The sequence below is a fragment of the Sphaeramia orbicularis genome, chromosome 17 (genome assembly GCF_902148855.1).
Source record: "Sphaeramia orbicularis chromosome 17, fSphaOr1.1, whole genome shotgun sequence".
Taxonomy (NCBI): domain Eukaryota; kingdom Metazoa; phylum Chordata; class Actinopteri; order Kurtiformes; family Apogonidae; genus Sphaeramia; species Sphaeramia orbicularis.
The window spans coordinates 51,032,816-51,051,429 of record NC_043973.1 but is presented as its reverse complement, the minus strand read 5'-3'; the positions used below and the strand labels follow the sequence as shown (position 1 = coordinate 51,051,429).

At 42.1% G+C, this 18,614-nt stretch overlaps 1 protein-coding gene across 2 annotated transcripts in view; it reads left to right on the top strand.

The window, feature by feature from the left end:
- Window positions 1-15,626, top strand: part of adcy8 (adenylate cyclase 8 (brain)) — a 93,173-nt gene extending 77,547 nt beyond the window's left edge. For both annotated transcript variants that reach the window (XM_030161042.1, XM_030161043.1), the window contains 4 exons: window positions 6,967-7,113; window positions 8,138-8,230; window positions 10,732-10,846; window positions 13,461-15,626. In XM_030161042.1, the coding sequence (XP_030016902.1) occupies window positions 6,967-7,113; window positions 8,138-8,230; window positions 10,732-10,846; window positions 13,461-13,960 (855 nt within the window). In that variant the 3' untranslated portion in view covers window positions 13,961-15,626. The remainder of the gene's footprint in view (window positions 1-6,966; window positions 7,114-8,137; window positions 8,231-10,731; window positions 10,847-13,460) is intronic.
- Window positions 15,627-18,614: the final 2,988 nt, after the last annotated feature.

Here is an 18,614-nt window from a genome sequence, read left to right as displayed (position 1 = left end):
TCTCCCCCAGTCTCTATCTCTATCGCTCTCTCTTTTTCCCCTTCTCTACTCTCTCTCTTTAACCCCAACTGGTCAAGGCAGACGTCCATCCTCCAGGAGTCTGGGTCTGCTCGAGGTTTCTGCTGTTAAAGGGAAGTTTTTCCTTCCACTGTCACCAGTCACAAGTGTTTGCTCCTGGAGGATTCTGTTGGGTTTCTGTAAATGGACTTAGAGTCTGGTTTTGACCAACTCTATATATAAAATGTCAAGAGATAACTTTTTTTTTGTGATCTGGCGCTATATAAATAAAATTTTGATTGATTGAGTGATTTAATTGGTTTTCCCCTGTAAGTCGCTTTGGAAAAAAGCGTCTGCCAAATGCGTAAACATAAACATAAACAAAGAAACACAAATGGACAGATTTACTGAAACAGAAACAACTGAATCATGTGATCGTCTGTTTGATGTGGTTTCAGTGTGTTCTAGATGTCATTAGTGTGGTGGTTTGTGGTTGATAGTGGTAAACAGATGTCCAAAGCCCATGGAACACAGACGGTTCCAGCTGCTGACCACATGGACAATTCTGTCCCAAACAAAGTTAGAACATGTGTTTATAGTGACATCCATGACTGATGATGATGGAACAGGTCTGGAAGGGTTGGACCATTTCAGAGAGGAATGAGTACAGCACTACCCCATAGAACTGGGGTTAAAGGGGGAGGGGCAAGTGCAAGGGCCAAGGGGGAGGGGTCAGGGGGAGGGCTAAGGGGTGAATTGGGATTGGGCTTAAATATCTTTCACCAAAGCGTCCTGGTTTATATACTATCAACTGATTTAGTATTTACAGGCTTCTTTAACCTAAGGGGTGCCTCATGGGTCAGTCCTAGTACCACTATTATTCATTCCCTACTTAAATATTATTGATCAAAAAAGCCTCTAATACGAATTTTCGCTACTTTGCTGATGATATGGTAATATATATATCTTGGCATCTACTCACCAACTGGAACTCGATTTAGTACTGTCAAACAAAACGGACTTGAATTAAAGCTCGTTTAAAAGCAGATAAAACGAAGCTAATGTTGTTTTCAGATGCACAATAAAAGTCACCACTTCTCGCAGCTCTCAGGTTGAGTCTGAAGGTCTGCCAAAGACAAAGATTAAAGATCAAACCTGTAGCTACAGGTATTTTGGCAGTGTTTCAGCTCTTGGTTTCACATTGTGGCTCCAACTGTTTCCCCTGCAGTGGTTGTAGTTTCCACCTCTGTAATTATCTCTGAAAATTCACTACTTTTAGATAAATTACTCTTAAAAATGAGAGCATTTCCAATCAAGCGGCGTCGGCTGCCTCCTGTGTTGTCGCGGTGAGCCGGCTGCAATTAAGATGAAAGATGAGATGACTTTGAGATGAATCCCTTCAAATATTTATCACTGAGGATTGATGTTATTAATTAAGACGAAATCCAAACGAGTAGCGGAGGATCGCCTTCTTTCGCCGCTTTGTGCTTCCCCTCCTGGTGCGTCGTCCTGTTTTCCGACACGACCGTGACGGATGGCGGCGGACGTCGGAGAGGAGTGTTATCACACCGCAGAGTCAAATAGCCGCATTGTCCTCGTCCGTCCTCTTTCTGCTCCTTCTTTATCGACTCCTGCCATCTCCCTTCGCCTTCCGAACAAAAGGCGAGCGTCGGATGAATTATGAATGTCAGGAGAGGCGAGCTGATATCGCCGGGCTCCCATGCCTGTTCCTAATTAAAAAGGACGTGATTAAAAATGCATCCATTAGGACAGGGTGGGCCGTAATCACTCGTTACATTATTAATGAGGCTGTTTATTGTTCTGTGATTTTCTGTAGATACTGGAGCTCTGGGTTATTAATGGACGCCGTGTTCCTGAAGAGGCGTCGATGATCTTTGGAATTAATCAGGTCATTGGCGTCAACGCTTTAATTGTCAGACTTCAGACACCGTGAACTTCTTCGTCTCCAGTGTTCAGGGAGAATTCAGAGGGTTTTTCCGCTGGTTTTCAGGTAACTCAGGTGCAGTCAGGTTGTTAGGGAGTCTTGGAAGTTGGACCCAAGACCAGAGCCAGAGTTTGAGTTTCGATTGTGAACATTTGGTCGGATTGGTTTTACTTTGGTTGCAGATGAGTTCGTCCTCTATTCATCATCTCATTCTGCTTTTTGGTTGTTTGTTGTTCTTCTTGTATCTTCTAAAAATATGAGCCATCCAAAAAGTGTCTTCAGTCTGTACATGAACAGGGTCATAGTTCAGTTTGATCTGGACCGGGACCACCTCTTCAGATCAGACCTTGAATGTCTGGACCAAACTGTCTGGAGGTTTTTTTTCACTGACTTTTTCACCTTTATTGTCGCCATGTTTGTGAAGGGAAGTTGACAGACTAAGGCTCCGTTCAGACTTCAGTCAAATGTGGCCCAAATCTGATTTTTTTCCCCCATATGTGACCTGTATCTGATCTGTTAAAGACAGTTTGAACAGCACTAATCCGACCCAGACCACTTTCGTATGTGGTCCTAAATCTGACCCAGACCACTTTCATATGGGGTCCTAAATCTTACCCAGACCACTTTCATATGTGGTCCTGAATCTTACCCAGACCACTTTCATATGTGGTCCTGAATCTGACCCAGACCACTTTCATATGTGGTCCTAAATCCGACCCAGACCACTTTCATATGGGGTCCTGAATCTGACCCAGACCACTTTCATATGGGGTCCTGAATCTGACCCAGACCACTTTCATATGTGGTCCTAAATCCGACCCAGACCACTTTCATATGGGGTCCTAAATCTTACCCAGACCACTTTCATATGTGGTCCTAAATCTGACCCAGATCACTTTCATATGTGGTCCTAAATCTGACCCGGACCACTTTCATATATGGTCCTAAATCCAACCCAGACCACTTTCATATATGGTCCAAAATCTGATACAGATCTGATATTTTCCAGTGCAACTTCAGTTTGAACGTCCAGGTCGCATTTATCTGACCTTTACGTCATTGAAATGCAACAAACCTCCCTCCATATTTCCTTCTGTTGTTAACACAGTGTGTGTCTGCGTGGTCTGGTATTCCATCAGGACCTCTTTAGTGCATGTGGGTCCCTTCAGGACCTCTTTAGTGCATGTGGGTCCCTTCAGGACCTCTTTAGTGCATGTGGGTCCCTTCAGGGTCACATTCAGTTCAGACTCAAAACTGATAGAAGTCGCATTTAATGTATAATATGAACCAACACACAAAAAAATCCGATTTCATCAAAAAAATCCGAATCGTGCATTCAGACCCGCTGTGTGAATGGAGTGTTACTGAACTCAGACACAAAAATCAATTCTTCTTCATATCAGTATTAGTGCTGATGACAGCGCAGAGGGTGGGAGGAGACTCAGCTAATGCTATCTATTTTGCTGAGCAGCCCGGTCTCATATTCAGAGAAAAATAATCTTTTAGCCGATCATCGCCAGAAAAGGTAGCCCGACTGATCAGTCTGCTCTCGTCTTCCCGACTCGGTCAAAAAAGTGCGAAGAACACACCAAACCTACTACCGACTTCAGCATACGTTCTACGCTTGTGCAACACGTAAAACCAAAACGCAGAGTTTGCTGTCGTTAGGGCGTTTCAAAAATCGCTTTTCTCTTCAGATCATGGTGTTATTTAAACCAGTTAATCTCCAACATGATAATAGCCCCCCCCCCCAAAAAAAAATTTCAGCAAAATTTATCAACGTTTGACCCCCCCACCACCACAAAGTATGAAGGGCCCATCAAAAAACGTCAAAAAATGCCAAAAAATGTTGTTTTTAAATGCATTACCATGCTTAATGGATACTAAAGTGCCTAAAGTACAGACATCCATGCTGCGTCATGTGGTACCTGTCTGAGTCTACTGTGGTACTAAGTCTCTTTGATAAAGAAGTTCCAACAGAAACCAAAGCAGCCATAGCAAGACAACTGCAGGCCAAGCCCAAACCTGCAGGATTCACTAGAGGAAAGCCCACCTTTCCCACACAGAAGTTCCTGCATGGACAGCAGCCTGACCTGGATGATCTTGTGGGATCCCAGTCCAGTCCTGGCTGATATTTGATCTTCTATGCATGGATGGGGCTTGGCTGGAAGCACCCCCAGAGCAGTGGGAGGAAGAGCCACAGTACAGAGAAATGAGGGCTATTGTCTGGGGCAGTGGATAGCGCTGGTGCCTCACAGACAGAAGGTCCTGGGTTCGATTCCAACACCAGTCCATGGGGGTGGGACCTTTCTGTGTGGAGTTTGCATGTTCTCCCTGTGTCTGCGTGGGTTCTCTCCGGGTACTCCGGCTTCCTCGCACCATCCAAAGACATGCAGTGATAGGTTAATTGGTTAATAGGTGTAAATGTGAGACGGATTGTTTGTCTCTATATGTCAGCTCTGTGTACCCTGCCCCTGCCCCTATGTAGCTGGGATAGGACCTAGTGAGGATAAAGCGGGTTCAGAAAATGAATGAACGTCTCGGAGCTATCTGTCATTAACGATGCTGCAGAAAGAGGTGCTAAGGACATCCAAGATGATGCCAATGCAGCCATGGATGGAACCCATAGAGGGAGTTTCTCAAGAATCATGGAAGAGAAACTATAGAGCGAGTAATATCTGAATAAATTGTGAAATGCACATGTATAAAAGTATGTCCAGATTACCAGAACCATGTCACCATAAAGTCTTTGATTTATGGAACCTTAAATCTTGTATTTAGTCTTATTATTTAAGTGTTCATCTATATTTGTCTTGAACTAAAACCTGTATTTTGCTGAAAAGGGGGTTAAGAAAATAGACTTTGTGTTCAACTAGATTTACTGTTCTGAACTTCTTTCTCTTTCAAGTTTTTAGCCTATATGAGTTATTTTATCTTAAAATCACCTCATTTTCACTTGTATATATATCACCTGATACAATAACCTATGAAGTTGATATTACAGGGACGCTGTAAGATAACAGAAAAAGCAATTTGTGGACACTTAAGATCTCATTATATGTGATTTTTCTGTGTTAAAATGAGCGTTTTTGGTGTTTTTTGACGGGCCCTTCATACTTTGCGGTGGGGGTGGGGGGGTGTCAAACGTTGATGGATTTTGCTGAAATTTTTTGGGGGGGCTATTATCATGTTGGACATTAACTGGTTTAAATAACACTGTGATCTGAAGAGAAAAGTGATTTTTGAGACGCCCTAGCTGTTGTCAGTCATTATTGTCAGAGTTCAGTTGTCCAGAAGGGTTGGTGTTGTTGTCAGTGTTCAGCGTTCATGGTGTTGGACAGAAGACGTTCATGTGTCTGCTGTGGCGTCTCATGCTGAATTAAAACTGTGAGCAAATACAAGCCGCAAAAAACCCAATTGAATTAGTTTGACTTTGACCAACTTCCACTTTGGAGGGGTGCCATTGGACTGAGCTCATTAAGTGTGGATAATGTCACTGAGGATGTCACCATAAAAGTCAGGCCGGCTCTTACAAGTGTGTCATTACATTCAAAGGGCGGGGGGGTGAGCGTGCAGAGGCCGACCCCTCCTCAATTATTCACATAAAGTGTTGAACTGTGGCTGTGCTCCGTGTTTACCAGCCTGTCATGACACTCTGCTCATAATGAGTCCATGCGTGTCTGTGTGTGACATCAGTGTGGACGGACATGCTGTGTCATGTGTCCCAGTCTGCTGCTCACCTGTTTGGACACAGTGCCCCCTGGTGGTGGAGGAGGGGTAGTGCAGCAACAACAACAACAACACCACCCACTGAACACCCACCGTTCAGAGCAGGGACGTCCAACTCATGTCAGTTCAGGTTCCACATTCAGACCAATACGATCTGAAGTGGATCAGAACCAGTCCAGTACTATCAGAATAACCTGTCAATAAGCACACATGTCAATGTCAGTCAGAATCTATTGAATTCACAGCAGAGGTTCCATGGGGTAAGGTCTAAGTTTGTCCAAGGAATTGAGAAATATTAATTTTATATTTCTTTATGAATTTTTGAAATTCCAAAAATCCCCATTGGTTTCTAATGGGACACATTTAAAGATACTGATGTATTTACTATTGATAAGAGATAGGTAGTCACATATGGGCTTTCATTTGGTGCCATGACCTTTGACCTTGAGTGACCTTGAAAGGTCAAACGAATGCCAATCTATGTCTTTAAATATGCTGCTGGACTACAGGAGCCTTGGTCCTATTTTTTTTGTTATTTTGCTGATAATTTTGTTCATTTTGTAGGTTATTTTGTCCATTTTTGTTTGTTGTGTTGGTTATTTTGTTCATTTTTTCAAATATTTTGTCCATTTTAGTTTATTGTGTTGATTATTTTGTCCATTTTTGTTCATTGTGCTGATTATTTTGATCATTTTGTTGATTATTTTGTCGATTATTTTGTCCATTTTTGTTCATTGTGTTGATTATTTTGTACATTTTGTCCATTATTTTGTCCATTTTTGTTCATTGTGTTGATTATTTTGTTCATTTTGTTGATTATTCTGTTTTTGTTCTTTGTGTTGATTATTTTATTCAATTTATGGATTTTTTTTTGTGTTGATTATTTTGTTCATTTTTGTTCATTGTGTTGATTATTTTGATGCTTTCATTGATGATTTTGTTCATTTTTTTTGGACTATTTTGGTCTTTTTTACTCACTTCCTCATTGACTTGGAACACCCATGACCCCTGACCTGGTCATCTCAGATCCATTCATCCCATAATATAAAACTCTCTTCTGACATTAGTCCTTCTTGTTTTGGATCCCAGACCCCTGTTAGAACAGAAACACATGGATTCAACGGCTCCACAGACTTTGGTCCATATCGTGTAACAAACTGTAAAACATAAAAAGCTCTGAAACAAGTGTTGCTTCATCCTTTTCCTGTTTCCTGAACATTCAACACATTCTGCATTAACTGATCTGCTGGTAAATGTTGGACTCGTGCGACATGTCTCTGTCCTCTGTCCTCCAGGAGCTGTACTCTCAGTCCTACGACGCCGTGGGGGTCATGTTTGCCTCCATCCCGGGCTTTGCCGACTTCTACTCGCAGACGGAGATGAACAACCAGGGCGTGGAGTGCCTGAGGCTCCTCAACGAAATCATCGCCGACTTTGATGAGGTGAGGCCGCCGACGTCCACGCCCACTTCATCGCAGCATTTTTGACGTCTGTGTTTCATTCAAACGTCGCCTAGACTTAGAATTACGCCGGCAGGGACTTAAAATTACCTAAGTCACACACAAATGGACGCCCCCACCACTGAAGTCCGAGGCGGGGAGTAGCTCAATAAGTAATGGGGAGTGTCACTTTAAGTCCCTTTTTCTTCTGTTTTTTTCTGTCGATATAATAACCCTCGACTTTACTCAGAGCTTTAATGAATGTCTACGTGATCAGAGAGTTTAATACACGATTTACACTGAAAAAAACAAACACAAAATACAGGAGGTTAATATGAGAATAAATGGTGATAAAACACTGAAGAAAAGTGAAATAAAAATAAAATAAACAGAACCACAGTGTTGCAGTTTCAGCTTCACAGTTTGTCTGATATGGACTGGGACTGACTCTGTCAACTCAACAGTTTTTTTTTTACCTCTGCCAAGGAGGGTCTGTTTTTGTCAGTGCTGGTTTGTCTGTTTGTCTGTCTGTGTGCAAGACAACTCAAAAAGTTATGAATGGATTTGGATGAAAATTTCAGGAAATGTTGATACTGGCACAAGGAACAAATGATTAAATCTTGGTGGTGATCGGGGGTTGGGGGTGCGCACTGATCTGCCTTGGCGGAGGTCTGCACTGTCTTTTCTAGAAAAGCACTCGTAGAGCGCAGACCTCCGCCAAGGCAGATCAGTGCGCGCCCCCGACCCCCCCCCACCCCCGATTACCACCAAGATTTAATCATTTGTTCCTTGTGCCATTATCAACTTTTTCTAAAATTTTCATCTAAATCCGGGGCACTGATCTGCCTTGGCAGAGGTCTGCGCTCTCCGAGTGCTTCTAGTTATTAGTAAGTTTTTGGGTTTTTTTTCTTTATCAATTACTAGAAATTTCAGGCGACCCAGTTTGAATTCCAGGCGACCCCATGTGGGTTCCTGACCCCAAGGTTGAAAAACACTGGACTAACCTGTCTGTTAAAATGTCCCTCAGCTGCTCGGCGAGGACCGTTTCCAGGACATCGAGAAGATCAAGACCATCGGCAGCACCTACATGGCCGTGTCCGGTCTGTCTCCGGAGAAACAGGTGAGTCTGAAGGAACCGAACCCTTGGACGTCTGAGTGTGTGGACCCTAAACTCCAACAGAGGTCAGGGTCCAAGTCAGTGTGTGTTTATCACATTTGTGTCCTTTTATCAGCTTAAAAGGAGCATTTGTGTCATAGGGGGGTTCACAAAATAAGGACTGCAGGTTTGAAATAGTTTCACATTTTCTTTTTTTTTTGAACATTTTTAATAATACTAAAATGTTTTGTTTTATATTTTGGAAATATAAAAATCAAAGTATATAAAGAACATAATATATAGTACCTAATCTATAGTATATAACAGTAATAGAACAATGTCACCATCCTTTTAGTGACTGAGTCATTTGGTTTTACTGTAAATGAACCAAAGGTTCAGATGTAATTCTGTTGTAAATGAATGTGGGTCATTTGAACCCAACGATGGAAGTTTGGGGTCATAATACAAAAACAACAATTACATCAAATCTATAAAAGCTAAATTAAACATTTAAATGGCAGGATATCAGTAACATGTTTTTGGAGGAAATCCTGGAATATGAAATACTAACTTCTCATTTCAAATATATTGAATTAAAACCACCTCAGTGGGTCATTTGGACCCACATATGTGTCTGAGGGTGAATGTCACTGCGGTTTAACGTCATGTATTTAATAGGATTTAGACGTGTACATGCAAGTCACAGATTTTTTTAGCTGCAAATAATTAAATGGTTGATATTGTTTTTGTTCCTGTAAAATGTCCAGCGTTCTAATTACGAAAAGCACATTTTGGTGCAACGTTAGTTTGATTCAGACGAGTTTATGGTTATGTGAAAAGTCTGGATCCTGAAGTAAGAAGTAGTTTGTTTTATTTCTTTTTTAATGTTTACTGTGCCATGCAGTACCCTCTGGGATGCAATGCCTAGTTGGTCAGGGGTTCATTCTACAGCAGGAGAATGACCCAAAACAGAAGTCCAAGCTATGGCAGAACTACCTTAAGAAAAATAACAAGATGGTACGCTTGAAAACATGGAGTGTCCAGCACAGTCTGCAGACTTAAACCCCGTGGAGCTGGTTTGGGATGAACTGGACAGAAGAGTGAAAGCAAAGCAACCTACAAGTGCTACACATTTATGGAAACTTCTGCAACAAAGTTGGAAGAACTGTCTGAAGAATATTTGATTTCCACTGTAGAAAGAATGCCACGAGTGTGTTCAACTGTTCTATCTGCCAAAGGTGGACACTCTGATGAGTCCAAAGTTTAGAATACATTTGGGTTTCTAAATAGATTCCATGATTTCTTTTTTAACTTCAATTGTTTATTTGTTCTATGCTTTAATTTTAGAGTACACTGAGACATTAAACAGCATCATTTTCAATGAAATTCTGGGAAAATTGGGGTGTTCTACAACACTCTCTCTCTCTCTCTCTCTCTCTCTCTCTCTCTCTCTATCTATATGACTTGACGCTTAGAATCAGAATCATCTTATCTTCTTTGCATTACAATGGTTTTTTGTAAATAAGATGTGACATTTTACAGGAATAAAAAACGTTACCAATTGTTTAATTATTTGAAGCTAAAAAATTCACCTGCAGAGAAACGTCTAAATCCAAGAATTTAAGACTCAGAATCAGAATACTACCAAATATACATTTTAAACACTCTATTAATTAACAGCGCTAAAGTTACTCGTTACAAACTAAATTTAAGCACTATTTTTGTGACTTTATACCATTCATATATCTACATACTGACCACAAAACTAAACATTCACACCTGGCAAAAGCAAATATTTCGAGTTAAACTTCATCACAATCACAACAAATGACAAAAGCACAGGAGAAGAAACTTCATGCGTATGAGAAGGAAAGAAGAGGAATAATTAGACTTGATTTTATGGAACACAATGAGTTGTGGTTGCAGAAAATATGCCATGAAATGACAAAACTGGTGCCGAACAGGAGCAGATCCCTGTTGGAAATGGGCTGAAAGGGAAGAGGCATAAACAAGCAGCTTGTTAATTCAGCAACTGAGGAGGATGTTGTCCGATTACTGCAGTTGACATGAACACACTGAGTCAGGAACGATGAGTTGTTCAGTTACATTTTTTTCATTTTATTTATTTATTTATTTATTTAGACAGGGACAATGCACAATATACGTGAACCTTAAACAGGACAGATGTAGTGTGTCAGGTTCTAACACTAGTGGTAATTTTCACCTGTAGTCTCTGTTCAGGCTGATGTTAGCATTAAAAAAACAGACACTAATAAAAACTAAAACATTAAAAACAGTAAAAAATGGATTTCTCTAACTCCATTTGTATAAAGTATTCATCCCCATCCAACTATTCCCTCTTATTCATCCCACTGCAGTCTGTCACACACACTCTGAGCATGTTTACACACATTATATCTACAGGTTTGGTTTGACAGTAGCTGTTTTTTCACCATGCAGGAGAAGGTGTGATAGTTTGTAATTAGTAGTTCATCACATGTTGACTCCGGCTCCTCTCCTCACAGCAATGTGAAGACAAATGGGGTCACCTGTGTGCGCTGGCCGACTTCGCCATCGCCCTCAACGAGAGCATCCAGGAGATCAACAAGCACTCCTTCAACAACTTCGAACTGCGCATCGGTAAGAGAACGGACGCCGGTGAAAACCCGACCAATCTAATCAGACCGGCATAGATGAAATTCACTGATCAAGGCAGCAACTGGATAAAGTCCAAGAACATGAGCAGCAACAACAAACTAACAGAACAGATCAAACAGCCACAGTCAGCGCGTTTACCGAAGGACTTCCACAGAACTTTGGCCGATATTTTCACGCTTTCTAACCTGATACTAGTCGTTTTTCTGCAAAATTGAGGGAGTTCCAGTCAAAAAAGGGAGTATTCTGAAAATTATGACTTTGAGTTTGACCTTTAAGGGTCATCAGAGGTTTGTTACCAAATGAAAGACCATATCTGACTTCCTATAAGTGGATAATACAAAGTTAGTCATATCCGTCTTAGTTCTCATCATAGAAGCCGTTAAGTGAATATGCAAATGAGGCGCTTGAGCCCTGGTCACTTTAGATTACAATAACTCCAAATCTATATTTACAACAACTGAGGAAGGAAATGGATAGAGAATCAAATTTACAATAATTTAGTGTTCGCTACGATGAACAGAAGGGAAGTTATTAACGACAAACTAATTCTAAAAAATCCAGGTGTTTCTTCTCCAACAGGGCTCTGGGATCCAAAACAATAAGACTAATGTCAGAATAGAGTTTTATATTATGGGATAGATATCAGTGCATTGGTTCGTCTGGGTTCAATTCTTCTCTTTGTTTCTAAAATGACTCGGAGATGGTTTGGACTGAATTTATATCAACACTGATTTATTTTTTAGTTTTTTTCTCCATCACTCTGATTTTAAATGTTCTTCCTCTAAATGTCTCTAATATTTTTCCTGCTCTGACTGTAAATAATAATTTTCATCTACTTTCATCATATCTGACTGAGGAAGAAAAATCTGCCGTTAAACTATAGTGAAATATTGATGTTTCTGTGTTAAATCCTCTTGAACAGGACATCTGACGGCTGGAGACATGATGTGTCCACATATTTATGTCCATAGTTTAGAAACATCAATATTTCACTGTAGTTTAATGGCAGATTTAAACTCTGCGGACATAAATATGTGGACACATCATGTCTCCAGCTGTCAGATGTCCTGTTCATGAGGATCGGACAGAAAAACATCAATATTAATAATCAATAGGATATCTATCCCATAATATTAAACTCTATTCTGTCATTAGTCCTTCTTGTTTTGGATCCCAGAGCCCTGTTAGAACAGAAACACCTGAATCCAACGGCTCCACAGTATGAGTTAGACAGTTATGATCTGAGGAGAATGAGATGTGAACTAAATTTTTATTACAATCTGTGAATGTAACCAGGGGTAGTGATCTGTAGGGGGTGCTACTGGGTATCGTTTGAAGTTTCATTCATGAAACCTATAAAATATCAAATGTTATAGGTTGCTGCTCATGAATTTGCAAAGAAAAAAAGCCACTGACTTTTCACTTATGTTCAGACACTCAAAAATGCTGAGGAAAGTGTAATGAAAATATAATAATAATAATAATGATAATGATAATGATAATAATAATAAACAAAATACAATAGGATCTTTATGGCCAGCACTCACACATAATAGTTATTTATTATTATTATTATTATTATTATTATTACTCTTATTTATTGTGTTTACTAGTATTTTCCAATGTGCAATGGCCTGTTTTTTTTTTCCACTACTGTTTTTTATATTTTTGCTATAGTTATTGTTTTAGTATTTTTTTAAAATAATATTTGGGTTCTTCTCTGAAACTGGTCCTAAAAACAGGACAGAGGGGCTAAACATTCAAAGCAGATGTAGACCAATGTTCTGAAGCAGGTTTGGAAGCACTTTGGGTCTATTTGAAAAAGAAATACTTACTGAGATAAAAGTGAAACTATTTTTCTGATAAAACACATTTTTATATTATTTTAATACATAAATCCACATGTAACACGGTCAAAAGGACATGAAAATTACACACGACTATTTTTTTTTTTTTATATCTCTTTATTCTCTCACAGGTGCATTTTGGGAATTGAAGTAAATATTCAAGACAGAGTGTTTGACAAAAATGACCGCTGTTGTAAAATCACTGGTGTTTTATATGCGTTTAAATGTTCAGGTTCCACATGTAACACCAGCGGACACAATGGGTTCCACACCAAACCTGGAATGAGACTGATGCCAAACCCACATGTGTGGATTAGAAAAACCACTAGGATCCACACATTGAACACAGTGTTTTTATTTAGAGTCTACAGAAGACCATTTACACACGTTTACACATCTAATGCACCGACACCTAGGGAGATTTAATGTCCATATTTGGGTCCTATTTTTGGACCCAATATTTGATTATAAATTCATTAATTATGGGATGGCTCATTTATCTGAGGTCATCATTAGGTCCATCCTGGGGGTAAATATGTCTACATTTACCTTTCATTATTGGGTCTAAACAGATGGAACAGTGTAACATACTAAAATAAACCCAGTTTCAGAGAATCATCCACTTCTTCGACTGTACATTAGTTGTGCTGCTGTGGGAACCTTAGTTTCAGTAAAGTTCTGTCTAATCTAACTGATGGAGGTTTGAGTTGACTTTCAGACTGAATCCGTCTCCTGTGTCGTCTGTTCAGGAATGGCCCACGGGTCAGTGGTGGCCGGTGTGATCGGTGCCAAGAAGCCTCAGTACGACATCTGGGGGAAGACGGTGAACCTGGCCAGTCGAATGGACAGCACCGGCGTCAGCGGCAAGATCCAGGTCCCCGAGGAGACCTACCTGATCCTGAAGGAGCGCGGCTTCGCCTTCGAGTACCGCGGCGAGATCTACGTGAAGGGCATCAGCGAGCAGGAGGGCAAGATCCGGACGCACTTCCTGCTGGGCCGCGTCCAACCCAACCCGCTCATCCTGCAGCCGCGCAAGATCACGGGCCAGTACTCACTGGCCGCCGTCGTACTGGGCCTGGTGCAGTCGCTCAACCGGCAGAAGCAGAAGCAGATCCTCAACGACAACAACAACTCGGGCATCATGAAGGGCCACCACCACTACAACCGCAGGACGTTGTTAGCGCCCGGGGGCTCCGAAGTGGGAGGGGGGCATCACGCCGAAGCGGCCGATAAGACGGAGCTGTCGTGAAGAGCAGGCTGGAGTTTTAGATCCGCACCAGTTCAACCGAGGCTGAGCTGCTCTTCAGACAGAACCAGTCCCAGTGGTTGAGTTAAAGCCAGAGGAGGCTGCACCGGGTCAAAGGTCAAGCACAGGGAAACCAGGGCGCTCTCAAACACTCAAACAACCATCCACGCTTAATGTTTTCGGACGTAGAATACCCCGCTGATAGCTGTATGAAATACCTCCGAGTCACTTAAGTTTGATTCTATTTCGACAGAAATATAAGTAGATTATGTCAAAAAAGGGCTGAAAAATGAAAGAGCATTTACCATTGAACTCCAGCCTCCTCCAAAGTCCACAGAGTCTACTGTTCCACCACCTCCAGCCCAAACCTCCTCCACTAACGTCTGGCTCCAGGGTTCACCACAGGGTCTTAAAAACTCTGAAAAGTCTTAAATTTACAAATCTGCTTTTAATAACTTCCAGTCTTTAAAAGGTATTAAAGTTGACATGGTAGGTCTTCAGTTCTGTTTCCATTAACTCGTTGACTTGTGTCCAAGTTACAAAGAAAGTAACGTTAGTCGACTCAGTTCCAACCTGACAATTTACACTGAAATTAGGAACCAGTTATCGTTAACGTTGCAGCTCCCAGTGAGAAACGACTCAGAACAGTGGGAATGAAGCCACTGGAGAAATAAATACATTTTCCCAAATTCTAGGAGTCACACATTTTTGCTAGTATGGCCGTGAAATGGACATTAAATAATGTTCTAAGAAGACTTAAAAAAGTCTTAAGTCTAACTTTTAGGAACCTGTAGGAACCCTGTGTCTCTATATGATGACATCACCAAGTCTTAAGGCATTTGTCAATATTAAGAACTCGCTGAGTTCAGAGTTGCGAACTCAGCGAGTTTGGTCTTGGTAGAATAGACTTCCTAAGAACACAAGTCTCAAGTTGACAGTAGCACCAAATGCATTGTGGGATATTTTCCAGCCAAAGCCACGAGTTACTAATCGGTGCATCTTTGGTTAAAGGGACGAGACAAGAACAACCTCTGCAAATTCCGTTCGATCTCGGTTTGTGTGAACTTGTAAAAGGAATAGTACTTGGGCCTCAGCTCACTTTAAAAGAACAGACAAGAACACGATCACAAACAGTCACCAAACGACAGCAGCCGGTTCTTCAACACCTCCCATTTTCCTGCTTGGTTTAGAGTGAATAAACGTCAACAGGAGGTGGTGCTGTGGGCCGCGTTAGTCACAGCTGTAATGAATTCAGAAGCAGAAGTAGAGGTTGTAAATCAGAAACAAAAACACACTCATCTTCATACCTGACAGACGACAACCACCTTCATAACAAGACGTAGATGCACCAAACATCACAGGTTACTTCGAAAATACTGAGCTGTTGTTTTATTCAGGCAGATTTAGGCCCAAATAGGACTGGGTCAAGGTTAGGAGGGCACTGAGGTATGGGCTAACGCTATGAAAACTGGACTGGGTCAGGGTTAGGAGTGCACTGAGGTACAGGCTAACGCTATGAAAACTGGGCTGGGTCAGGGTTAGGAGTGCACTGAGGTAAGGGCTAACGCTATGAAAACTGGACTGGGTCAGGGTTAGGAGTGCACTGAGGTAAGGGCTAACGCTATGAAAACTGGACTGGGTCAGGGTTAGGAGGGCACTGAGGTATGGGCTAACGCTATGAAAACTGGACTGGGTTAGGAGGGCACTGAGGTACGGGCTAACGCTATGAAAACTGGACTGGGTCAGGGTTAGGAGGGCACTGAGGTACAGGCTAATGCTATGAAAACTGGACTGGGTCAGGGTTAGGAGGGCACTGAGGTAAGGGCTAACGCTATGAAAACTGGGCTGGGTCAGGGTTAGGAGTGCACTGAGGTAAGGGCTAACGCTATGAAAACTGGACTGGGTCAGGGTTAGGAGGGCACTGAGGTACAGGCTAACGCTATGAAAACTGGACTGGGTCAGGGTTAGGAGGGCACTGAGGTATGGGCTAACGCTATGAAAACTGGACTGGGTCAGGGTTAGGAGTGCACTGAGGTAAGGGCTAACGTTATGAAAACTGGACTGGGTTAGGAGGGCACTGAGGTACGGGCTAACACTATGAAAACTGGACAGGTCAGGGTTAGGAGGGCACTGAGGTACAGGCTAACGCTATGAAAACTGGACTGGGTCAGGGTTAGGAGGGCACTGAGGTAAGGGCTAACGCTATGAAAACTGGACTGGGTCAGGGTTAGGAGGGCACAGACTAACGCTAGCAAAACTGGTCCTCTGCACAGTACGGTCATCCACATCCACCTTCTAAGTCCACTGACTCATAGAAACACCAGAGGTCGAGTTCTCACCGTCGACCTATTTAATCCCCTGAAAAACAAGCTGATCTTTTCATTCCTCAGTGGTTTGACTTGATTTAAAAACCCAAAGATGATCGATGAGAAACAGGTCGCCTCAGCCACGTTTGAAAAAAGTCTTCCAGATATTTTCATGTCAACTGGACGAGTGAAACGATTCTTGTTTAGTGACAGATGGTGTTAGCCAGGTGTCACTGCGATGAAGAAACTGACAGATAAAGTATGAGAAACTAATCGTTTTCCGTCAGAACATTGTCTCCAAGTGAGAGTTTCAGCAAAACTCATCTGTTTTAACTATGCTGGTTCCATCAAGCGGTTCTAATTCTAGATTTTTAGATATGCATGAATACGTCAGTGGTAATACGGTGTGAGTCCAGTCGGAGAATAGATGTAGATCCTATAGATCAGTGGTTCTCAACCTTTTTTAAACAAATGGCCCTTTTTCTCGTGGGGGGGTGAGGGGTAATAGTGTTTCATAACAAATTGTCATGGGGGGGGGGGGGGTCAGTCTGATGGGGCTTATATATGTTGCATAGACTGAGCCCCCCTTGTGACTGGGGGGAGGCACACGACGGACATTACCACCCCCCTGGTGGTTTGCCATGATGTACCTTATTGCAGAGGAATGGGGGGGGGGGGGAGGAGGGGCACGGACATTGGCCATTGACATAACATGCTGCTTGATATTGATACTTATACAGACAAACACCTCCCCCCACCACCTTTCTCTCCCCTGATGGTGTCCCAACGCACCCCCCCCCCCCCCAGTTAACAAACACTGCCATAGATTTTCATTTACGACGCAGAAACTCTAGAAATGATGAAGATGCAGCTTTAAAAGCCTTCAAACAAAAATCATTCAATAAAAACTCCTAAACACATCCAGAAGGTTTTATTATTGAAGGATTATTTCCAGTGGTCAGACTCCTCCTGGTGCAGCCATTTCTTTGGCTCCTCCCACTGAATTTTAACTCAACCAATGAGATTACTTGTGCCTCCAGACTCGGCGCCGCTTTCGATGAATGTTCGTAGAACTGAAACTCCACAGTGTTCCAGAGGAGGAGGAGGAGGACCATCCCCTCGGACTGTCTCCTGTTGTATCCACGTCCCCTTTTTATGTCGCCTGGCCGCTGCCCCGCCCCCCTGGCCCCGCCCCATGAACCCTGCCCTGTCCCGCCCCTCGTCCGGTGTCGATGTTTCTTTTTTGTATTTCTTTTATATATGAAAACACAATAAAAGGGGTCTAATTTTTTATACATCTGTGTGAGGATGATTCTTTATGCAGATGATTGGTCACTTTTCAGAATGACTTAACTGTTTTTTCCAACTTTTACTGCATTTCACGAAAGATTTTATGATAATTGTTTGCAGGACGACAAGGACAGGGGTTTCCTCTGTATAAAGCAGGTGCCTGTAGGTTAAACCTCCTGTTATTGTCCTTCACCATGAGGCTGATGAAGATCTGGACTGGGTCCCTGAGCACCTTCAAAGGCAGCGCTTACCGTGCTAATGCTAATGCTAGGCGCTGTGTGTATTATGGGTAAACTGTAGAGGCTGAATTTCACAACAGAGGTAATAAAGTGAGTGAATCTTTAACCAGGTTTTCAGAATTAAGTAATAAACACCAGGTGATGCCAGACGTTTCCTCTTAAAACTCTTGTTTCAGTGTCTGAGCAGCGGAGACATGGAAACGACGCATCCTGATTGGCTCCGAAGTGTGGAGGAGGTGGAATATCCAGCAGGTACGAACACACCATAACCCTTAAAGACCCAAACGTCCACCTTTAACCCTTAAAGACCCAAACGTCCACCTTTAACTCTTAAAGACCCAAACGTCCACCTTTAACTCTTAAAGACCCAAACGTCCACCTTTAACTCTTAAAGACCCAAACGTCCACCTTTAACCCTTAAAGACCCAAACGTCCACCTTTAACCCTTAAAGACCCAAACGTCCACCTTTAACTCTTAAAGACCCAAACGTCCACCTTTAACCCTTACAGACCCAAAGGTCCACCTTTAACCCTTACAGACCCAAAGGTCCACCTTTAACCCTTACAGACCCAAAGGTCCACCTTTTACCCTTACAGACCCAAACATCCACCTTTAACTCTTAAAGACCCAAAGGTCCACCTTTAACCCTTAAAGACCCAAAGGTCCAACTTTAACCCTTAAAGAATCAAAAAGTCCACCTTAACCCTTACAGACCCAAACGTCCACCTTTAACCCTTACAGACCCAAACGTCCACCTTCAACCCTTAAAGACCCAAACGTCCACCTTAACCCTTAAAGAATCAAAAAGTCCACCTTTAACC